Raw genomic sequence first — 24,000 nt, 5'->3', positions numbered from 1 at the left:
ATGGTTTTGGAGGATGTGGAACTCCTCTGGAAGGAACTTTGGGATGTATGGGATCTCCGAGCCTTCATTATCTTAAGCCTTTTACTGCAAACCTTCTTAACTTTGTTTGCCTCCTTGAGAAAGCGAATGCCAAACAATTCCATAATCATACCCCTCTGGTCGGCATACTTGCTTGCAGACTGGGCTGCAAATGTTGCCGTCGGACTCATCTCCAACACCAAAGGCAACACTTCCGGTGCAGCAGGCGATAACGAAGACCTTCTGGCATTCTGGGCTACCTTTCTTATGGTACACCTTGGTGGCCCGGACACCATAACTGCTTTTGCTGTCGAGGACAATGAGCTGTGGCTCAGGCACTTGCTTGCCCTCATAGTCCAGTCTTTAGCTGCTCTGTATCTCTTCCTTCAATCACTACCAGGTAACAAGCTATATATCCCAACAATGCTCATGTTTTTTGTAGGAATTATCAAGTACTCTGAGCGGGTACGTTCTCTGTATCTGGCAAGTTTGGTTAGTTTACGGGACTCCATCCAACGTGATCCTGACCCTGGGGCTGACTTTGCTATGATCATGGACGAATACATGAACAATGAAATAAATCAAATACAAGTTCAAATTGATGAAGATCCTGATAAGGAAATCGAATCTGATGATGAAGAGGCCTATAATTGTGCTTTGACCGAGTTACAGATGATACAACATGCTTATCACTACTTTAATATTTCCAAGGGGTTCATTGTTGATTCCATTTTGAATATTGATCAGCGCAACCGAAGCCAACAGTTATTCAGAATAACTAGTCCAGAACAGGCTTCTAGAGTGATAGAGGTGGAACTGAGTTTCATGTATGAATTTCTGTATACCAAGGTCAAAGTAGTGCATTGTAAATTAGGGTATTTTTGCAGGTTTGTTTCCTTCAGTTCACTTGTTATAGCCCTCGTAATCTTCTGTTCCGAGAACAAGCAGGGATACCAGGGATTTGATGTCGGGATTACCTATGTCTTGCTCCTTGGTGCCATTGTACTCGATATAATTGCCATCATCATGCTCCTTTTCTCTAATTGGACCATTATTGCCCTCAGTAGGCTACCAGCTGGGATCAAGTCCGACGGTAAATCCCTCAGAGCTAAAACACTTGGCTTCTTGCTCACGTTCAAGAGGGGAGGTGAGGAGGCCCTGGATGACATGGGCCAGGTCCGACTCGCAAAACACAACCTTCAGTCCGAACAGCTGGGTCAGCCCATAAAAAGACACTGCCATATGGGCCGAGCGGGAGTAAGCCCATCAAGAGTGACCAGGGCTTACTGAGGAATAGGCCCAGGTCCAGCAATTAGTAAATATCTTGTAAATATCTTGTAAATATCTATAAATAGGAGTTGGAATGAAGAGGAGGTGGATCTTGATTCGGGTTGAGGTGTAAGAATTCTAGAGAGAGAAAGAATAGAAGGAGTTTCTTGCATCTTCAATTGGCGCCGTCTGTGGGAAACGCATAAAAGTTTGGTTGATCAATGAGGAGGATCGAATGGATTCAAACCAATTCGGTTGATCGAGACTCGATCTTGCGAATTTGAATCCAGATCTGAGCGATTGTGACCTACTCTGGAGGAATTACGATTCTTGAAGCTTTGGCAGGAGTGACTTCAGATCTACGCAACCGCGAGTTGCTCGATTGTGACAGGATCTGACGGATTTAGAGTCCAGGCAATTCAGATCTTGTAAACAGTGAGCATAATTCGGAGAATTAGAAGCCAGATCTAAAAATTCCTACTCACGAAGCTTAGATCTACTCGCGAGCTTGAGATTAATGCCTTTACTCCGTTCGGGAATAATGATAGGTGAAAGCTCCAATCCGATGGAGGCTGTCCAGCAAACAAAGCTTGAAGAGTTGATGAATTTGATTGAAGCTCTCAGAAAAGAAAATGCAGAATTGAAAGCTGGATTGCAGCATCGGCAAATACCCGCAGTCTCGCATCCGCTTCCGGTCGGAGAAGGAGGTGTTCCATCTAGTATCGCGCATCAAGGCGATCAGAACGAGAACAATCAGTCAGCTCACCACCGTGATGAAAGGATGATGGACAATTCGCCGCCAAATGTTCGTCGAGTTGAAGATCACGAAGGCTCGACTCACGTTGATCCGCAGCGGGAAAGGTTTGACCGAGAGGAAGTGATGGAGGTAGATCGCCGTCGAGTAGCGTCGCCTTGGCAGAGAGAGTTCATAGAGGAACGGTCGTTCGATCCGTCTTACCGGCCCTCCATGGTTACTGTCACTCATCGCGGTTCGGAGGGCAGAACCGTAACTCACAGAGCTACCGCCGGACTCCAGAGAGAGAATGAAGCTCTCCGATCCGCAGCTCGGACGGTGGATTCACCATTCACCGACGAGATCTTGAATGCGCCGCATCCAAGGAAGTTTGCTATGCCAGTCTTTATTCTGTTTGACGGAACAACCGATCCGATCGATCATGTGTATCATATCCAGTTGAAAATGGCCCTGAACACGGAAAACGACTCTTTAATGTGCAAATGCTTCCCTACAAGTTTGGCCGGACCGGCGCTCAGCTGGTTCAAAAACTTGCCTAGGAGCTCCATTGGCAGTTTCAGGGACCTGTGCGATCGGTTCATAAGCCAGTACTATGGGAACAAACGCCCGCCGAAGGACATCTCGAGCCTGTTCACGATGCGGCAACACAAGGATGAACGGCTCCAGGCCTTTCTTACCAGGTTTAATCTCACTAAGAGTATGGTAATCGAATGCCATCCTACTACGGCAGTTCAAGCCTTCAAGTTAGCCATGACACGCGGAACTCCGTTTCACACCAGTCTGGTAGTGAATACGCCAGCTACCATGGACGAACTCAATGAGAGAGCCGATGGCTTTGTGCGCCTCGAAGAAGAGGAGGCAGCTAATGCTCGGACAACGTCGCTTGTGTCGACCGAGGAAAAGTCCAAGGCAAAGATCAGGCAGAAGCAGGCTCAGCCGCAACGTCAGACCACTTGGAAGGCCGAAAAAAGGTCCAGGGAGGAAGAGTTGATTACTCCGCTGAAGGTCACTCTGGCGAGGTTATATCAGGAGAACAAGGACAAGTTTCATCCACCACTGCCAATTAGACAACCCCTCGAACAGAGGGATCAAACTAAACATTGTGCTTTTCATTCTGATTTCGGACATCAGACTAACGAATGCAGGAACCTGAGGAGGCAAGTGGAGATGTTGATAGCTAGAGGGGAGTTTGCGAGTTATGTTCAAGGCTCGGCGATGGAGCAGAATCGACCAGTGGAACAAATAAAAAGGAGTCATAAACAGAGCTCCCACAATTCGCAACCAGTTCGTATAATCAATGCTATCCATGGTCGACCCGAGCCTAGTGAAGAGCCAGATGAGCTGCTACGGGTGCGCCTGCGGCAGGCACAGATGAAGAAAAGGGTCGGCAATGTGACCACTCTACACCAACAGAGCCCGTCAATGCAGATAAAGTTCGACTGGACAGACCTGCAGCGTGTCCAACTGCCTCATGACGACCCGTTGGTAGTCAGTTTGACAGTGGCAGAGTGCTTGGTGCGCAGAGTTCTGATCGATCCTGGGAGCAGTGCGAATGTTATGCCAAGGGACACATTTGACAGGCTCGACATTAAACCAGAGAGGCTCAAGCCCACCGGAAATCCCTTGTTAGGGTTCGATGGGAAGAGGGTGGAACCCGTCGGGATGGTGGAAGTAGAAGTTCAAGCTGCAGAGCGAGCTCTTATGGAAACTTTTGTGGTTGTGGAAATTCACCCCTCGTATAATCTCCTGATGGGAAGAGGATGGATTCACAGAGTCCGAGGTGTACCCTCAACTCTGCATCAGGTCATGAGGTGCCTCGGGCCCGATGGAGATAAAGTGATAGACATTCGGGGGGATCAGGTCGCAGCCAAAGAGTGTTATTCCGTCACACTAAAGCATGCAGGGAAGGGAAAGGCGCCCGTCCGGTCGACAAGCCCCAGATAGCAATTACAGGAACCTCCACTCGAGCAGAATAGGGTGGAGGAGTCAGCCGACTTGACCGAGGAGCCCCTTCTGGATGTGCAGATCGATCAGTCCAGGCCAGAACGAACTACCAGAGTGGGTATAAGATTGACCAGAGAAGAGCAGCAAGAGCTAGTGGATTTCTTATCCCACAATGTCGACGTATTTGCATGGAGTCATCTCGACATGCCTGGAATTAGTCCTTCCGTCTCCTGTCATTCCCTGAATGTCAATCCTAATTTCAAACCAGTGAAACAGAAGCAGCGAAGATTTGCTCCAGAACGTAATCAGATCATAACGGAAGAAGTTGATAGGCTGCTTGATGCGGGATTTATCAGAGAGGTGCACTACCCTGAGTGGTTGTCCAACGTCGTTGTGGTGCAGAAGAAAAATGGGAAATGGCGCGTATGCATTGATTTCACCAATTTAAACAAAGCCTGCCCGAAGGACAGTTTCCCGTTGCCTAAGATTGATCAAATGGTGGATGCCACCACGGGGTATGAGCGTTTAACCTTTCTGGACGCATATTCAGGTTATAATCAGATTCCTATGGACCCCGCAGATGAAGAAAAAACTTCTTTTGTCACCGAGCGAGGAACGTACTGCTACAAGGTTATGCCTTTTGGATTAAAGAATGCGGGAGCAACTTATCAACGACTTGTCAGCAAAGTTTTTAAGAATCAAATGGGTAAGATTGTCGAAGCCTATATTGATGACATGGTGGTGAAAAGTAGGAAAAAGGATGATCATCTGAAGCATCTGCAAGAGGTATTTGATGTACTAAAGCGATATGGGATGAGGCTCAATCCGACCAAGTGCTCGTTCGGTGTGAGTTCCGGGCAGTTTCTGGGACACGTGGTCAACCGCAGGGGCATCGAAGTTAGCCCCGCTCAAGCAGAGGCTTTGATTAAGAATGCCGAGCCAAAGACGATCAGAGAGGTGCAAGCCCTAACAGGACGAATAGCTGCATTAAGTCGATTTATTTCAAAGTTGTCAGACCACTGCAAACCATTCTTTGACACGATTCGGAGCCATGGAAGGCAGGTCTGGGGGGATGAGCAACGACAGGCATTGACTCATTTGAAGCAATATATGCAGAATCCGCCAGTCCTGTCAGCCCCAGAACCGGAAGAAAAGTTATTTCTATATCTTGGAGTATCTGGTGTCGCGACGAGTGCCGTTCTGATTCGTTGCAAGGAAGGGGTGCAATACCCAGTATTTTATGTAAGCAAGACACTGATGGAGGCAGAAAAAAGATACTCAAAGGCCGAACGGGTGGTACTTGCACTTGTAAATGCAAAAAGAAAGTTAAGGCATTATTTTGAATCCCACCCCATAGCTGTTCTAACAACTTTCCCAATCAGAACGCTCATGCACAAGCCAGAGCTCTCGGGCAGAATGACAAAGTGGGCCATAGAGTTGAGTTCATTTGACATAACGTACGAGCCGAGAACAGCTATTAAAGGGCAAGCGGTGGCCGATTTCCTACTAGAATGTGATGCCGAAGATACGGAAGAGGACCTTAGAAGCGGCTCTTGGAAACTTTTTGTGGATGGCTCCTCTAACCCGACGGGGGCTGGGATTGGGATCAAACTGCAAACCCCAGAAGGTACTTCCTTGAGCCAAGCACTCAGACTTGAGTTCCGAGCCACCAATAATGAAGCGGAATACGAGGCGTTGCTAAATGGATTAAAGTTGGCCAAAGAGCTACAGATCAAAAGTTTGACAGTGTATAGTGACTCGCAGCTGATTGTTCGGCAGGTAAATGGTGAGTACGCAACCAAGGATGACATGATGGGGGCATACCGTTCTGCCGTTCTGCGTAGAGCCAAGGACTTTGCAAAGATTGAATTCATACAGTTGCCGAGGGAACAGAATGCAGATGCAGACCGTTTAGCATGCAGTGCTTCAAGTTGTGGTGAAACATTGGCGAGGGTGATTCCAGTGGGAATAGTGACCCAGCCGTCCATTTTCGAAGAACCGATGGTCTCGGACCCTTGGCAAGTCAACGTCATACCGTATGAACCGAGTTGGATTGACCCAATCATTACCTATATTCGAGATGGCGTTTTGCCTATGCAAAGGGATGAAGCTAGGAAACTCAAAAAGAATGCTGCCAAGTACGCCATCGTGCGGAACCAGCTGTACAGAAGGTCCTATTCTGGCCCATACTTGAAATGTGTCACCCCCGCGGAATCGCAGCAGGTATTGCGAGCTATTCATGAGGGTGTGTGTGGCAATCATTCTGGGGGAAGATCGTTAGCGCATAAAGCAATGACACAAGGGTATTTTTGGCCAAACATGTCAAGAGATGCGGAGGAGTTCTCTCGAAGGTGCGATAAGTGCCAACGATATGGACCAATGATCCACCAACCACCTGAAGAATTGCACGTAATGGCCTCGCCGTGGCCTTTCGCGCAATGGGGGATGGATGTGGTCGGTCCTCTGCCAACTGCAAGAGCTCAGAACAAGTATGTGTTACTGGCCACGGATTATTTCACTAAATGGGTGGAGGCAGAACCGTATCCTAGCGTGACTCAGACTCAGGTGAGACGATTTATCTGGAACAACATTATCTGCCGCTTCGGTGTTCCCAGAACAATAGTCATGGACAATGGCACAAACCTCGACAGCAGGCAAGTAAGAAAGCTGCTGGAGGAGTATGGAATCAACCAGAAGTTGGCTGCAGTAAGTCATCCTCAGGCTAACGGACAAGCAGAAATCACAAACAGAACCATTTTCGCCTGCATTAAGAAGAAGCTGGAAGATCATAAGGGGAAGTGGTTGGATGAACTCCCGAACGTTCTATGGGCTTACAGAACCACCCCAAGGCGGCCGACTGGGGAGAGCCCGTTCGCGATGGCGTATGGTACCGAAGCAGTTATACCGGTTGAGCATTTAGTCCCCACTATCAGAAGCTTAGCATGGAGTCGAGATCAGAACGACAAGATGTTAAGATTGAACCTCGACATGATAGACGAAAGGAGGGACGCAGCGGCTATAAGGCTAGCATCGTATCAGCAAGTGCTGGCGAATAGTCACAATAAGAGAGTAAAACACAGGGATTTTGCCCCGGGCGATCTGGTTCTGAAAAGAAAGGTGGGGATGGTCAAAAAAATGATGCCACCCTGGGAAGGCCCGTACAGAATTGCAGAAGTCATTGGCAAAGGGGCATATACGTTGGAAACCATGGCGGGAAAGTTGGTCAACAAGCCCTGGAACGCCACGTCTCTGAAGAGGTACTATCAATAGAAGCTAAGTTCTGGTTTTAATTGGATGTTATTTGTTGTTAATCAAATACATATGAATGAGCAAGATACCGGAGTTTACAAAAAAAAGAAGAGAAGAATTTTCTTTTCCAATGGTCTACTATAAAAATTGAAAGCCAAGTGGCAAGTGGCATTCTAGCCGAGCGCCAGGCACTTAAGCAAGATAAGTGGCAGCTGGCACTATAAGCCGAACGCCAGACACTTGCTAAAAATTGAAAGCCAAGTGGCAAGTGGCATTCTAGCCGAGCGCCAGGCACTTAAGCAAGATAAGTGGCAGCTGGCACTATAAGCCGAACGCCAGACACTTGCTAAAAATTGAAAGCCAAGTGGCAAGTGGCATTCTAGCCGAGCGCCAGGCACTTAAGCAAGATAAGTGGCAGCTGGCACTATAAGCCGAACGCCAGACACTTGCTAAAAATTGAAAGCCAAGTGGCAAGTGGCATTCTAGCCGAGCGCCAGGCACTTAAGCAAGATAAGTGGCAGCTGGCACTATAAGCCGAACGCCAGACACTTGCTAAAAATTTAAAGCCAAGTGGCAAGTGGCATTCTAGCCGAGCGCCAGGCACTTGCCGTACAAACACACAGCAAAACTAATATAAAAAGAAAAAGAGAGAAAAGATATATATGTACTGAAGATAAGTTGAACAGAGCACACCACATAGAGAAAAAGAGTTCGGCCATTTCATTAATATTGAACATTTAGTTTACAAAAGAGAGGTGTCCATCATTACAAGAAGATATGAACTGGAAGAATTCGAAGGAGCCCTAGCTAGACGCCTCAGTACCAACAGCATCCTGGTCCTGCCGACTCGCCTCCTCGGCCCCATCAGCCGCCTCACCTTCATGAGGTGGGGAATCCAGGTGAATAACTGAGTCGTTCGGCTGGGGTTCAGCGTCAGCAGTGGCTACAGAGGGAGCCACGGTCGACGATTGGGGAGCGGTCAGTGGCAGAGTGGCAGGAGGAGCTGTGATGATCCTTGAGGATGCGATGTCCTGGCACTCATCAAATATACGCTCCGCTTCGGTGGGTTCTGGGTCGACATAAACCCCCAGAGGCTCGATCCCCAGATCCTTGTCTACCTCATCCGGAGTGGAGCTGGTCTGTCCCTCATCCGGAACCCGGTCGGCGAAGCCTTCCCGGAATCCTTGAGCATACCGAAGAGCACCGACCCTGGAGAACCGAGCATGAAGGGCCAGCATCCCACCACCCACTCTGCTGATAACGTCGATCAGAGCGGTACGCTCGTCCAGAGCTCTTTTTTCAAAAGCCATCCGAGCAGACTGTTCATCAGCTAGAAGACGTTGGAGTTCTGCCTTCTCTTCTCTGAGTGATTCCTGCTCAGTCTGCCAGACGCTCTTCTCGAGCTGGAGGGCGTCCTTCTCATCCTGAAGGGAATCATTCTCCTTTTTCAGGACATCTCTCTCTTGCTCGGCTTTGTCAAGCCGAACCAGCGCCTCGGTATTCTTCATGGCAAGGAGGTCGTTCTCTTTATTAGCCACCTCCAGGCTGTCAGAATACTTTCGGGCCCTGGCGTTCCCCATTTCCACCTGCTTCTGCATGGCCATCATCCCAAACAATGTCTGCATAGGTACACAATAAGAACGGTTAAACCGATAGTCAGAACGGGAGAAGGCAAGACCAAGTAATATAAGAGAATTCATGAGTTAGAAAATAAAAGTCACCTCCATAGCAGATTGGGGAAAGCGACTGAACACGTCCTTCTGGGAAAGGCCCTTTGCCGCCTCAATGTCCTTCGGAGTCCACATGCTCCTGTAGTAGGCCATAGCGGTCTGGCCATCCTTCAGCATGGTCTCGTTCGGTTTCACGAACGTCCCATCCGTTCGAGTGTACCGAGGGGCCCATGGCGGCAAGCTGGGGATAGAAGGGGGGCCTGAAGCAGAAGCAGAGCCACCAGCTGCAGGAGGCCCAGAGTGAGAAGGAGCTCTGATCGCTCGGTGCAAGAGAGTACCCGGCCCAGAGACTCGGGTCCTTCTAATAAGAGGCTCCTCCTCAGGGTCGATTTCACTGTCAGGATGAGGCCCTTTTGCCTCGCTCTTTGTCCCGACCGCCCCCCGCAGCAGCAGGAGCTATGGTAGCTGGGGAGGGCGCGTTCTGGTTGGCCGCAGGGGCGCTGGCAGCAGGGTTAGTAGCCACTGCGCTCGGGGCAGTGTCAGATATGGTGGCTGAAGAAGAAGCCGACGCTGGAGAGGAGGTCGCCCCAGCAGCAGGAATGACTGGGGGAGTATTTTTCCTCCTGCCAAAAGAGGGAATCTGCAGTCTGCTCATATTGTAGCCGAGTGATGAGAGCGCGAAGAGGTTGTCTGAAGTGAGGAGATCTGAGCAGGAAGGAATATCGTTCAGAACGTATCTCTTCAAGTAGTTGGTCCTATCCCTGCAAACACTGTAGCTCAAGTCATCACAAGGTATTCCCAAGGAGCGGCATAAGTAAGTGCAAAAACGAGGAACGCATGTTTCACAGGGGCAGTCGTGTTTATGGGATTTGAATTTTTTATAGGAGGAGACAGAGCAGACACCAAAGGCGCTCGGGATAGGGTAATCCTCTGCAGCCGGCGAAGACCAAGCCCCACTAATACCCACTATGCTATCCCTCCAACCCTTTTCAGATTTTATTGTGTCAGTGCATATGGACATCTTCTCGAACGGGTAGAGGTGGTAGAAGGGCTCGTTAGTACGGATCTTACTGACCTTATAGCACAGAAGGAGGTCTATGAGGTCAAGGTCCAGATTTCTGTCACGCATCAATAAGAGCATAACAGATATGATCCTAAAGAAGTTGGGGTTGACCTGCAGAGGGGATATCCCCAATCTGTTGAAGACGTAACTAAAGAAAGGGTGCAGAGGGAACCTAACAACATTCAGTTGAAGGTTTGTGAATAAGACTTCGCCGGGCAGGAGGCCGGCGCCGGTCGTAATATTAACGTCTTGGGGGCAAACCCTAACTACGATGTTGTCAGGAAGCCTAAGTCTCATACGAAGGACACCCAGATCTACAACCATGGTGGAAGTGCAAGAAGAATCTAAAAGAGGGAAAATGGAAGCCTGCCGAAAGTAAAAAGAACGAAACTAACCTCGGAGGACTGCAAGATCGCTGGGAGAATGACTCCCGAAGGATTTCACCGGAAAAGGCTTAGCACAGTTCTAGAAAGAGGGAGATTTGACTGATGATGGAGACGGTAAAGGGAAGTGAAGTGGAATTCGAGAGCATTATATAGGCAAGGGGGCCCGAGGGCCGAAGCGTCGGGAAGGCAAGAAATCCCTCGAACCCCGGAACATTGATTCTGGATCTGACCGTTCGCTCCCCCACGTGGTTATCTCGAGCCGTCAGCGTCATGATGAGACGCCATCAATAATTACCCCTTATTAAATAAGGGGCAATTATGGGGGCAGTTGAGGAGGCCCTGGATGACATGGGCCAGGTCCGACTCGCAAAACACAACCTTCAGTCCGAACAGCTGGGTCAGCCCATAAAAAGACACTGCCATATGGGCCGAGCGGGAGTAAGCCCATCAAGAGTGACCAGGGCTTACTGAGGAATAGGCCCAGGTCCAGCAATTAGTAAATATCTTGTAAATATCTTGTAAATATCTATAAATAGGAGTTGGAATGAAGAGGAGGTGGATCTTGATTCGGGTTGAGGTGTAAGAATTCTAGAGAGAGAAAGAATAGAAGGAGTTTCTTGCATCTTCAGGAGGGTGGTCTGAAGAGACAGCAAAGTTTGGTCCCAGCTGTTTGTTGCCGCTTAGGCAACTCTTGCACCGCTTCTGGTCTGAGTCTTTCTTGCAATACAACTTGATAGATTACTGCATACATAAACGTTCAAGATGGATGCAAAAACTCATTGCCATTTTCCGTCTGACCAACGTTTTAGATGGGCTCAAGTATGTCAGAAGGGCATCATTCACCAGAGAGTTGAGAGACTTCATCTTCAAAGAGCTGCAAATTAAAGCTAGAGAAGGGTCTTGTTTAGAAATTGCCAAGGAGATGTGGTCAGCCAGAGGCGAACGGGTTCTACGTGATCAAAGTTACAGCAATTTACACCCTTATGTTAAAGAGGAATATGATAAAAGCGTTCTATTGTGGCACATTGCAACTGAACTCTGCTACACTGCCGATGAAAGCATTGCAGGTAAAGGCAGAGTTGGCAGGTATCGTGATTTTTCGATAGATACCTGTGCCGAGACCAATTGAAGATGCAAGATATTCATTCTTCTTTCTCTCTCTAGAATTCTTACACTTTCAATCCCCCAAAAATCCCCCCTTAATGGTCTATTTATAGTCCATTACAAATATTCTTACTAACTGATTACATTGGGCCTATATTCAAGAGTTTTCTTCCTTTTGGGCCTAATTTTCCAATGGGCTTGATCTTACTCAGTGGATCCTCCAAGTTCGGCCCATTCCGGGATGCTTTTGCATGGGCCATACTTCAAGTGTTCGACCCGATCCCATGCCAGCGAGTTATAACCGGCCCATGCCACTTACTGCATCCTCACCAGGAAATTCATCCAGAGAATGGGATTCTCTGGACAAGGACACGGACAGAAACAAGCTTGGCCAAATATGTTTGCTGCCGCTAAGAAATTCTTTGGCATAGGTAAATCGGAAGGTAAGGAACACTCTAACAGTCTGCAAAAATATCCTGTCTTTTCCTACAGATATTGATCCTGCTACTATCAAGGGAAATAAAAGCAAATCCGTGTTGTTTGAAGCATGCCGGTTGGCCAAAGAGCTGCAAAAGTTGCCTGAGTCGCGTAAATGGGAAACAATGAGCAAAGTTTGGGTAGAATTACTTTCTTTTGGTGCAAGTCGTTGCGGAGCATATTCTCACGTCCAACACCTGAATAAAGGTGGAGACCTCATCACTTTGGTTTGGTTATTGATGGTGCATCTTGGCTTTGGTGATCAATTTGACGAAAGTGCAGACACTTCCAAAACTGAAAAAGTTATTCCGGGGAAGTAGCTGAATCTGCGTGTTGTAACAATGATGTAGGAAAATTTTATCCACTATTTCCTTGTATTAGTATTTTTTTAGAGATGAAGTGTCTTATTTTATTTTCTGGTAATTTTTAGAGAAAATTTAATTTTGGGTAGGTTCCTTGTGTCATACTTGATAGGTTTCCTTATGTTGCTACTTTCCTTATACTAACAGGTTTTTTCATATTATTAGGTTTCTTATGCTGTTAGTTTTGGTTTTCTCTATTATAAACATGTGTTGAATTCCGAATTTAGATCCTTTTTTATAGAGAAGAGATTTTTATTTTAGTTAAGTTGAATTTCTGAATATAGAAAGTAGGAGATTTGGTTACCTGATTTTTTTATTTTCAAATCTATTGATTATTAGATTTGATCTTCTTTCCTGTAATTAGCTACTAGAATTAAGGAGATTTAATTATACGTTAGTTTTATTTTTCTCCTATACATTATTTGTACCCTACTGTCTCCGGAATGAATGAAATAAGGGATTATTTACTTTTTTTTTTTCTTCAACATGCATGTATGCAGGAAGTAGCAATAATATATCAGATTACTATGCAATTTTCTATTAACTTTGTGGATTCAAAATTGTTCTTTATTCTTACGAACATTCATAACTTTAACTTTGTCAATTGGTATCAGAGTCTTATTTTACCGGAGATCCAACAGGCAATTGATTGTCTTGGGATTGCTGGTGTGATCCAATTCAGAATTGATAACATTTTATGACATGAAATTTATTTCTTGACACCATGGTGAGACAACCATGATGAGATTAGGTGACGTGCCATAAAATGTAGCATTCTTGGATAGGTCGTAACTGTAAAATCCTTGTCACGAACACTAATAGTACACTCACACATTAAAGATATTAAACAGAGCTTTGAATGTTCATAAATAAAAGGATTTTCTAAAATTATGGTAGAGAGAGAGAGAGAGAGAGAGAGATGTAACAAGTTGAAAAGAATTAGGTCATGCCAAGAAAGATGGATGCTATAGGTTTAGAAGAGTAGTCATACCAAAAGTATGCTGCACAGATAAAGATTTTTGACACACTTAAATATGTGCTTCAACATATTTATTTTAAATTTTTAAAAAACAAAAAAATATATGTTAAAACACGAACACATAACTTTGTGTTTCAATACATCAGTTTATTGTTGAAATTTAAAACAAAAGTATTCTAAATTTTATCGAAACATGATTTAAGTGTATTTTATAGGTTATAGGCTTATAGCAAAGGATTCAAACAAGAGAGAGAAACAGAGAGAGCAATAAATTATTAGATGGTTCGGGTCTATTTAGTATTTGGTGGATTAATTTAATAAAAGTCGTTGTCCGATCAGTGCACTTTGTAATATAATAATACAGTGGATCCATTCTCTCCGTTTATTAAGAGGCAGTTCAATTACTAATTAACATTAATTCAAACGGTGTTGTCACTCAACTCTATAGAGATAAGTTGAGGTTCGCACTCTACTTGAACTTTAGAAGACATAAAATAAACATAAAAATCAACTAAGTAATTGAATAATGGGCCTACATAGCCTAGGTCCCACTCATTTATCAAACTGGGCCCATCATATTTGCTAAATTGACAAGGTGCATTGGAAAGAATCAATATTATTGATGAGAGGATTTCAATGATTCGATAGAAGATACATTATAGGTGGGTCTCAAACAATTGGGTATCAGATTTGAGAGTCCTAGGTGTGTTGGACAGATTAGTAGCATCCAATGACTTGAAATTCCTAATAAATGGGAACTTTATTGCAGGCCCCACATCTACAAAAAAAAATAATAAATAAATAAAAAATAAGCCCTTCTTTTTTTTCTTTTCTTTTTTTGTGAAAGGTGAGACTTGGGTATGTTGTTTTTGTGTCTAAAATTTTTTTATGTTTTTGATAACCCAATTATTGTTAATGAAACTTTTGAAGGCACTAGTTGGGTTGGGATTCTTTTTTTCTGACGGAGTTGGGTTTTTTCATATTATTAGGTTTCTTATGCTGTTAGCTTTCTTATAATGTTAAGTTTTCTCTATTGTAAACATGCATATATTATCAATAATATATTAGATTACTCTGCAATTTTCTATTAACTTTGTAAATTCAAAGTTGTTCTTTGTCCTTACGAAAATTCAAAACTTTAGCTCCGTCAGTTGGTATCAGAGTCTTGTTTTACCCTGGCGAATGATTGTTTTGTAGCAACCGCTTTTGCGATGATAATTGCGGAGTGTAGGTCCCTTCGGCAGCCATGCATACTCAAAAACAATGATCTAGACAGATTAAACGCATGCAGCGGGAGAACCATCAGGCAATTGATTGTCTTGGGATTGGTGGCAACCAGGTCCATGGTCCAATTCAGAATTGTGCTGACGATGTTCCTTGGAACCAACCGAATATGGGTTATGTTCCTATACATCCACCTAGACCTTCAGCCTATGCGAATTATTCCGATGATGAGAAGTTTAGATTTAGAGAAGTTGCGAGGGAGCGATGTGATCGATGTAGACGCGATAGAAACCGTAGATATCAGGAAAATCGTTAATTTGAGAGAGAGCTTAATCTACTCACTTTCACTAGAAGTTTTCATGTTGAGGATGTCTGCTTGATGAAGTTAAAACACTTTTTTTCGAGTATTTTGACGTATTTGAAAACAAACAAGTTCCGCTTATGGCATTCAAGCTTAAGCGAGGCGCTTTAACTTGGTAAGAGCAGATAAAAACTAACCGGATGAGGCAAGGAAAACAGCATTTGCGGTTGTGGTACAAAATGAAACAACTGTTGATGGCTAAAATCCTATCACCAGATTACATGCAGATGTTGTACCAACATCAGGATTGCAGGAAAAAGAGTTGGTCTGTCTAACGAGTTTAAGGAGGAATTTACAATAAAGATGGTGACATTCAAGGAATATAACAATAATTTGGTAGAAGCAACCAGTGATCCTCAAGAGATTGATGGTGATCAAAATTCTATTGTAATTGAAGGTGATGAAGTTGCATGTACACAACAGATGCACCTGAAAAGGTTTCTAATAACAGTACTTCAGAGCCAGACTTCTTGGACATAATTGATGGTTTAAAAGAACTCAATATAAAACAAGGGGATAATGGCAAGTACTTCAATACGGCAACTGAAAAGCAAGACTTGAAAGGTGAGTTGCTGTTGATCTAGTGGTTGGATTATCTGAGCCAATCGAAACTTTAAATGAGAGATTGTAGCATTGAAAAGTCCCAAAAGGAAGATAAAGTAAGGCGAGCTGATGCCAACATTAACATGTGTTTAAAAAGAAATTCTATTTATCTTTGATTCCTTTTGAGGAAAGCTCACCATTGGAAAACATAAAGAGATGAAGTCGTGGAAACAAATTAGCAGTAAATGATATTTGACGTTGTGTTCTAGAAGTCCTTATGGCATAGAACAGTGTGTTTCTACAGGTCTTGTAACACTCTTATCAGAGCTTTCAGTTCAACTGGATATTTCGATGTTTCTACGAGGCGCTTCAACTGGTATCAGAGCTTTCGATTCAATGTAACACTCTAACTCAAGTTTCTCTTCCTCCAAGGCAAAATCCTTAAATGATCTTAAAGAGAGTATAATGATCATGCATGCAGTGATAATGGAAATTTTTAAAAGCCAGAAAACAAAAAGAAGTACTAAGATGTAAGATCCATAAATGGAATTAAAGTTATTTTCAGTATGCTATGCAAATCAAAACAAACCTGTTTTTCAAATATAACTGCAATTCTAGCTTTAACTTTCATGAATAATATCTTCGGCCAACATAATTGAGTCTTGACCTCCTGCTTTTGACAGGTGCAAACCAGTTATCTCCAGCAGCCATCTTGGATCTCATTTTCTTGTATTCTCTTGACCTAAGAACTCCCTCCATAATGTTAATATCTTCACGGATCTCAAGTCTGGAAAGAGATGCCAGACTTGGCAGTACGTCTCTCTGGAAATCCTTCAGCCTCCTTCCCCTTCTCAACTTGATTCCACAATCTCTTTTATCGGTTTCGTTTACTTCAAATGGCTGTGATGACACACAATCGTCATCTGCACTTTGTTCTTTTAGCTTTAGCACAATTGACGCAAAAGAATCAGAAGAATACTGTGGCTGCTCCCTCTCTTCATTTTCAAACTCATTCAATCTAGCCTTGGCAAAACAATTTGGAGTACTAGTTGGACCTTGCAGGGAAATGTGGATCAGTGATTCGGCTGCCTTTTGGATCAAATCATCCACCTCTGTTAATTCTTCTTTCTTCTTGTTGGAGCATTGATGATTCAATTCAATGCTGTCAGAAGATATTCGGTCCTGCTCACATGATGGAGTTTCAACAACTTGAGATGACTCCGATTTTGGGAACTTATTTGGAGGAGAAAGATTTGATTCTCCCATATAAGTTCCTGATTGCATGGTCTTTACGCTGCATGAGTTGTTGTCAGCAATGCAATTAAACTTGAATGAGACAGGCAATATGTTAGTATGTCCATCTTGAACTGCACTTTGACTTCTGCATGGTCTTACAAACACCATATCTTCTTCAACCTTTTCACCGTGTACTTCTGCCAAAGCTACATCTGCATGATTTTCGTTTGGAAATTTCAACGGCGAGTGTAAATTTTCATTTTCAGAGTCCCTGCTGTGACTGCCAAGGTCTTCACCAATATCTGATGGGGGCCCAGTCACAGACTCAAGATCTATGGGACACACTTCACTTCCACTAACCACTTTAGTTGCGTTACTTCTAGCCCAATTATTCATACCATTACTGTTGCTGTTGGAATCCATCGAGATGGGATTTACAGCATCATCTGGAAGCAAAGCAGAAGTTCCATCAAACCAATTAATGGCTGGTTTTCTCCAACCAGATGCAGCAGGAGTGACTTTGTGGAACTTGTCAATTAATCCGTTACCCGATGAGCTAACTGATGAAGGATATGCCAGAGCAGGATCATTTGAGAAAAAAGACGAATCATCGGGAAGAACTCTGTTAAGGTCCAAATGCACCATTTCATAAGAAGTGTCTTGTTTTTCCTTGCTGAACATATAATTATTACATGCAATTTCACTATGGCCTTTTTCAATTCCTGCAGAATTAAACCAAAACCAGAATACATAAATCACGGTAATCGAGTATATGCTTAATGTGCACAATACGAAGACTTCTGGAGTACATCGTCATGAACAAATCATTGATGAAATGCCAAACCTTTATTGAAGGAGTTTTGCTCCTGACAGCTTTCACCAGTATCTACAACAGAGCGAATCACCGTAAACCCACATGATGGCTCTTTCTTTGCACTATTAGTAAGGCTTTGATTTGATTGGACAGAAACTTGTGAGTCATGCTTATCTCCAGAATAAGTGATTGGAGGAGCACAATCGTGGTCAGATTCAGGCTTTGATGCCTCATTTGACACCTTTTCAGTTGATTCCTCTAAATCAATAACATGTTGAGAAGAAAATTCTCTAATCTTGTCATGCCAAGTTCTCTTGCCGTCACTCTTTCTAGCATCAACTCCAATGCTCAGGGAAAGCTTCAACTCTTCTGGAGGAGATGCATTATCACCGGGAATATAATTTCTTAATTCGCCATAATGTCTTAGAGAATCCCGGCCATTTTCTTTACTTAGAAACTCAGCACCAATGTAGTTAATGAAGTGATCAGCTGGAAGTTCAAGATCCAGAGCCCCCTGCTGAAGCCTGAAGCAGGTACCTGTATGCTCTTTCAAGTAATCATTGTTTGTAGGATCTGTTGAGCTCACCTGAAAGACGTTAACCACAACATCAGAAAAATGGAAGGCCATGATCTACGACCAACAAACCGCCTTTAGTAAGGCACAATATGCTAAACCTTTACTGTACTGAATGGAAGGGTGGGAATGGGGGGTGGTATGTGAAGGGAAGGCCCAGGAAGGAACGATTAACTTAAAATAGTATACACAATATATTATCATTTCTCTCTGCTGTGCTAGTGACACTACTTGCATGCTTTCTGAAGGAGAGAAAAGCTAGGGCAAATCCAGGCAATGAGATTTCTTTGTATGAATGAAGGTATTCTAAGTCCCTTTACCACTTTTGACTGTTATCTCTTGGTCACAATGATATAGTGAATCTTAGAAGACCTGGATTTATGTCACACAAGGCACAACACTTGAGGATGAAAGAACAACATCCCCACCAACCGACACCTTCCCCCTAAATATACACACACACGCACATACATATTTGTTCTTCACTAAATCACTTCTCATACAAGTCATTGGGAGTTGCTTGTCCTCCTTTACCGTGGGAATGGTGGAAATTATTTTCTCTTCGGCCAGATGTTCAAATCTCCAAGGATTAATGAAAGGCCCCACTGTTGATCGTGTACTCATTTTCCACAAATTGTATCCATCAAAGTCTTTCCAGCCAAAACCTTCCATTAGGGCCTTTTGTATCCTATATAAACGGTGGAGTTCATGAACCTACATAAAAAACAATAGCAAGAAAAATAAGTATATAATTGAAGGGAAAGCCATGGTCTATTCATAGCCCATGGTTCATAACTTTGTTTACAAGCTGCCTATGCTTCAACTCATTCTGGTTTATGACTTTTATGCACTACAACTCAACTCAAAGGTGGATTATTCATGTTATCACTTATTATTTATCATGAAATCAAGAAGACAAAACATTGTCAACTAGAGACAAAGTTTGGTTCTTGCCAAAGTTGATCGGTAACTAACTGGATCTTTGAGCAGATATGATCCAATACCTGCTTCCTGAATATAACCTCCTGGTTAAGCATTGTCTGCTTTAAAACTTTTTTGAGAGGATCAGCATATATTTGCATGGAATTCAGATCAAAGTCTCCTCCCATCAACATTTTTCTCCCTGAGAATCATAAATTATATCACCTCGTATAGATTAAATCTTGCGTCCTGAGGAAAAATAAAGTGGTGAACTTTTCACACAGCACTTTAAGCTCCATACCTGCATAGCTTTCAAACAAAATGTCAGTTATATGATAGTCTGCGCCAGTAAAACTTAAGATGTCACCCGTTCTAGAAAAGATATAAGCCACAGACCCTCAAACAATATGTATTAATTAAGCATTATAACTTTGAGGATGAATTCCACAATAAAATTGGATTGATTAACAGCAAAATGTACAGGAAAACAAGAAAGAGTTTAACAAACCCAAAACCACAATAAATGTTATTTTCAAGCACAGATTTACTTGGAATGAAGGGGAATCTTATTTTCTAGCACATCTCATGAATTTCATGCCAAGATATTGACTTTAGATGTGCTAGGCTAGTTTATGCAATAAAAGATATAAAAATAATTATAATGTAGTAGTAAAGTTCAATAGAACTAGGAACGATTTAATCAACCCTAACATGCTTTTCTCACCACTCATAGCACTGATTGAATCAACAATAAATCTGAATAGCACCAACAGTTTGCATATATACAAAGCAAATGAGTAATTATTAAGCTTCAGGGTGGTCATTTACATACACAAAGCAAATGAGTAATTGTTCAGTATTTCAGTCCCAACACAAAAGGCTGAAATAGGGCTGAAATAGTCTTCATAGTTCTCCCCAAGGCCGCATTCTTGTGCAATATATTGTCTGAGACAATTTGCAAGTGTTTAGGCACCAAAAATAAGGGGCTAAAAGGCTCACATGACTTCCAAGTGACCACCCCAATCTACTTCAGTCTACTAACAACAAAGCCACTGGATGTTAAAATATAAAAATAAATTACATTGAAGCTCCGTGAGGTTTGCTCTAATTACACTTAGATTCGACACACCCTGCCATAATTAGTGTCAAAACGACATTAAAAAATGCATATCAAAAGTCATAATTGCCCTTCATTTTATAATAGTCTTTTAACGAAAAAAATGTCCAACATGAGAAAAGAGTAAATTGCCCACATCACTTGAAAGACCATCTTCTCTCTCTCTCCCCACCATAACCACCACCTCCATGGCTTCATGGTGTATGGATTGGATCTTTTTTCCCCTGTATGGATTGGATGTTTAAGTTACTTGAATTGTTCAGTTTAAAAACCCAATCAAAAACTAATCTCCATTTATTCAATCCAAAATCACCACTATAATCCACCAAGGCCCATGGTTTTTGAAAGCCCTCACTCTCAAGTTAAATTTAACAAAACACACCAAATCAGCTAAAGAGATCAAATGAGATAGTACCGTGTGTTGGTTCTCAACTATGTGTAGTTACTTATTCCAAAGAATGGGGAATTATCAAGGTAATTTAGCTCACATAGTTCCAGTTAGAGGTGGCACAACAAGTGGTAGCAACGTCGCCAAGTGACTGGCTGTTTCATCCAATCCCATGAATTTTCCTCAGGAATCACAGAAACCATTGATGATTTTGACAACCCATCTCTAACATGCTATCCCCTTCTTCATGAGCTCAATATAACCCAATTCGGTCTTCTTTGAGAACTCAAATGATTCTATGGAGATGACTAAAACAAGTGTTGAAGCCTTAGGCGGTGGGTTTTATAGTTGTGGTGTTTTTGGTGAGCAGATTATTGATGAAGAGATGAAGAGACTTTATAATGTGTTCTGAAAGATGCTTCAGATCTCACCGAGTGCTAGGTTGGTGTTTCTGGCGATGAACCCAATTGAGTTTGGCTCTTTCGCTAAAGCAATTGACAAAATTAGCACGGATGAAAATGACCCATCTTCGAAGAGGTGACATAGCCACTGACATTTTTGTTCTTCTCATATGGTGGCGTGCTTAGAGCTAACCCATCAAACTTGTTGGTGGGTTCAAGAGATAAGGAGTGGTGTGGTATAAACAAAGGAAATTATGGACGAATGTACATGAATCGGACATATTTTTACCACTCTCGGGCTATAATTTCTAGTTCAAGTGCAGGCAAAGTCTCATCTATGAGTCTGGACAATCTATTTCCAGCTGGCTAAACAACATCATAGATAGCTACAATAGAATGTACAAAAATCAAGTATTGTTGACCCCGCACATGTTACTTTGTCTCAATTGGAAAGCACTGTCAGTTTCCCTTTTATAAAATATCACATTATTCCCTCACCCAAAAAAGATAAATAATAAATAAATAAATAAATCCATCGGACTTAACCCCTGTTTGATTGGCTAGAAAACTGAATGGAAAAAAATGGGACTACAAAATTATAATTCTAATGTTGTCGCTACTTTTTGTTCCTGGGTAAGGAAACACTAAACCCAACAAAGCTAAATGGTTGGTAAAGCTTGATACATAATAAATATATAAAATAAAATAATAATAATAATAAAAAACTCAGATTCATATTATAGATTTCATTTCCTTTTTCAGATTTTCCTGGGAAACAAATTAACATCGATCTTAACCACTTCCTGTGTTAATATTCACTACAGATTTTTTTTTTTTCCCCCGGAAATTAATATTCACTACAGAATTGCTCCAAATAAAATAGCTTGTGCGAATGCCCAGATTGAAAATTTCCAGATAAAAATATGACGAGAGAAAATAAAAATCCATAAACACTTTAATCAATAATCAACTAAAAATCATTTTAAGATACAATAGCAAAGAATAATCCAGCTTTTAGATTATGAACATATGCATCAATATGTAAGCTGATGTATATATATATATATATATATATATATAGAGAGAGAGAGAGAGAGAGAGAGAGAGAGAGACGGTACCAGGAGTGAGAGAAGAAAGAAATAAAGCATTCTTCATCCATTTAGCAAATCTGTTTCTTCAGTAGAGACGTGAAGATGATTGTATTGAGTGATCCCAAAGAATCAAATAAATGCTCCGGTCCCAATCCCAACCTCAAGGTTGTAGATATATGTATATATAGAGGGAGAGTATAGAGATATAGAGAGAGAAAGGGAGTGTGGTAGAGAGAGAGGAGAGAGGAGGGGGGGTGGGATATGTAATACGGAGTATGATATACGTGATTGCTGGGGTCGGGTGGGAAGTGGAACTGAAAGTGAAAGGAAATACTGCACTGTTGTGACTAACGTGCGCAGTGGAGTGGTGTGGCGTGCGAATGGGAATTACCACACTTCATACACAGTACTACCAATAATCTATAGTCTCTGAGTCCTTGGGATTCTCTCTCTCTCACACTTTCTCTCTCTAAATTTGCGCTTTCGATTTCTGGTTTAAAGACGACTCGTCAGACCTGCTGGGACAGTTACCAATGAAAAGCCAAATCTGTGTTTCCAAATTACCTCTCTCTCCCTGTCTGTGACATGAATAACCGAATTGTCTTCTACCAAGAATAATGACTACTAACTAGAATTAAAATAAATAAATTTAACAAAAAAATTCATATTCATTTATTTTGAGCAATTTAACAAGAAATAATAAGTAACCAAGTTATATTTGGTGTTTAGAAATGAAATAGAATAATAATAATCATTTTAATATTTAGTTGGATCAATTTAAAATTTAAAATGAAATAAATTTTAAGTTGAATTCTTCAAAGATAATACTTGGGTCCTTTCCTTGGATGATAAAGTTCATCCTCCCAACTGATCTGACCAATATAATTTAGACACGTATTTAAAATTTAAAATTTTCTAAAAATAATCATTGCCCATTTTTTTTACCGGTTAAACCAAATCCCAAAGTTTTATTTTTTTCCTTTCCAAAAGAATCATGATGTTTCTATACCCAAATTAAAAAATTACTAAATTTATTTATTGAATGTACTATATCAAGTGTTGAATAGGAAAGGAATAGGAAGTTGAAATATTGTACGAAAATTTAATGTTAAAGTATATTTGAATAGAATTTTTCTTGTATATATATTTCTTAGTCAGAATGAGCTTTTCTCGTAGATCTAATTTTGGTCAGAGTTATATCTATCTTTTGCATACCACCCAAGTTCCCAACCCTTTCAATTGATAGGGCTAAGGGTGGTTTTTTTTTTTTTTTTTTTTTCCTTTCTCTCATTGGTGGAAAATATGAAAAAATATATATATTAAAAATTTGTGAATACTGCCAATTCTGATTGGTGCAGTTTTGTGTCATTTATGAGCTTCTGTTAGTTTGTATATTATTTTACATATGGAATAAAAGTTGAATGTTTGATTGATATAGATAGACTAGGATTTCATATTAAGGTTGGGTATAGAGATTTGTGGGGTGAGTGGGGGAGAGAAAGGGGGAAGAAAAAAAAACTTGGGTGTGGGTTTAAGGGATTCTAAAAATTTTAAACAAGGAAAGAAAAAATAAATAAATAAATAAATAATGGATTTGGGTTTAATCAGTAAGAAGTTGGATAATAACTATTATAAAAAAATTTAAAATTTTGGGCATGTGTCTTAATTGTATTAAACCACTTCAGCTGGGAAGATAAAGTTCATCCTCCCATAGGAGGACCCAAGTATTGTCTATTCTCCAAAATATCCCTCTGAGTAACAAATAAATTAAATTAACAAAATGACAATCTCTAATAATTTTTAATAAATAAATGGTGGCAGTAGCGGTGGTGGATAGTGGTGGAGGAGAAAATTGGTAGTGGTGTAGGTGGTGGTGTTAGAAGGTGGTGGCGATGGCAATGTTGGAAGGTGGCGGCGGCAATTGTAATACCCCTAATTTTACAAAAGGATAGTCCTGGAATTTCATTAATTATTTAGTTAAATTTTTAATGGTTAATTGTTTAGTTGCTTGAATTATTTGACTTAATTGTGATTATTTGCTTTATTTGAATTAAT

At 41.9% G+C, this 24,000-nt stretch overlaps 3 protein-coding genes across 6 annotated transcripts; 1 reads left to right on the top strand and 2 right to left on the bottom strand.

Moving 5' to 3' along the window:
* LOC132305387 (uncharacterized) lies at nt 1-1,685 on the top strand. The gene is made up of 2 exons (XM_059803033.1): nt 1-1,165; nt 1,633-1,685. The coding sequence occupies exons 1-2, from the start codon at nt 1-3 to the stop codon at nt 1,683-1,685; spliced, it is 1,218 nt and encodes a 405-aa protein (XP_059659016.1).
* A 6,064-nt stretch (nt 1,686-7,749) lies between these two features.
* On the bottom strand, nt 7,750-9,279 carry LOC132302340 (uncharacterized). The gene is made up of 2 exons (XM_059799176.1): nt 8,956-9,279; nt 7,750-8,853 (listed from the first exon to the last, which is right to left on the bottom strand). Exons 1-2 carry the CDS (start codon nt 9,079-9,081, stop codon nt 8,038-8,040), a joined length of 942 nt encoding a protein of 313 aa, XP_059655159.1. The 5' UTR covers nt 9,082-9,279; the 3' UTR covers nt 7,750-8,037.
* A 6,633-nt stretch (nt 9,280-15,912) lies between these two features.
* Nucleotides 15,913-22,417, bottom strand: LOC132304017 (uncharacterized). Of its 4 annotated transcripts, none has more exons than XM_059801503.1 (5): nt 21,973-22,417; nt 19,032-19,257; nt 18,499-18,741; nt 17,484-18,039; nt 15,913-17,361 (listed from the first exon to the last, which is right to left on the bottom strand). In XM_059801503.1, the coding sequence occupies exons 2-5, from the start codon at nt 19,140-19,142 to the stop codon at nt 16,031-16,033; spliced, it is 2,241 nt and encodes a 746-aa protein (XP_059657486.1). In that variant the 5' UTR covers nt 19,143-19,257; nt 21,973-22,417; the 3' UTR covers nt 15,913-16,030. The 4 variants fall into 4 exon arrangements, with proteins under 4 accessions (XP_059657486.1, XP_059657485.1, XP_059657488.1 ...); XM_059801502.1 differs by having other exon boundaries at nt 19,032-19,249; XM_059801505.1 differs by having other exon boundaries at nt 18,562-18,741; nt 19,032-19,249; nt 21,973-22,415.
* Between the last annotated feature and the right edge of the window lie 1,583 nt (nt 22,418-24,000).

Source organism: Cornus florida, unplaced genomic scaffold (genome assembly GCF_030987335.1).
Source record: "Cornus florida cultivar Cherokee Brave unplaced genomic scaffold, ASM3098733v1 CherokeeBrave_3.0.0_Hap2_Chr04, whole genome shotgun sequence".
NCBI classification, from domain to species: Eukaryota; Viridiplantae; Streptophyta; class Magnoliopsida; order Cornales; family Cornaceae; genus Cornus; species Cornus florida.
Note: the sequence above shows the minus strand (reverse complement) of the source record. Positions and strands in the feature narration are given on the sequence as shown.

What these genes read in the sequence shown, in the direction of transcription:
- LOC132302340 (XM_059799176.1), bottom strand. Translation starts at nt 9,081, where the DNA reads ATGCTGAAGGATGGCCAGACCGCTATGGCCTACTACAGGAGCATGTGG. An exon ending in TTCCCCAATCTGCTATGGAG is followed by an intron (nt 8,854 to 8,955) that starts GTGACTTTTATT and finishes GTACCTATGCAG; the next exon opens with ACATTGTTTGGGATGATGGC.
- LOC132304017 (XM_059801503.1), bottom strand. Translation starts at nt 19,142, where the DNA reads ATGTTGATGGGAGGAGACTTTGATCTGAATTCCATGCAAATATATGCT. An exon ending in AGGTTATATTCAGGAAGCAG is followed by an intron (nt 18,742 to 19,031) that starts GTATTGGATCAT and finishes TTTTTTATGTAG; the next exon opens with GTTCATGAACTCCACCGTTT. An exon ending in ATTTAGTGAAGAACAAATAT is followed by an intron (nt 18,040 to 18,498) that starts GTATGTGCGTGT and finishes AACGTCTTTCAG; the next exon opens with GTGAGCTCAACAGATCCTAC.
- LOC132305387 (XM_059803033.1), top strand. Translation starts at nt 1, where the DNA reads ATGGTTTTGGAGGATGTGGAACTCCTCTGGAAGGAACTTTGGGATGTA. An exon ending in GCTCACGTTCAAGAGGGGAG is followed by an intron (nt 1,166 to 1,632) that starts GTGAGGAGGCCC and finishes AAGCTTTGGCAG; the next exon opens with GAGTGACTTCAGATCTACGC.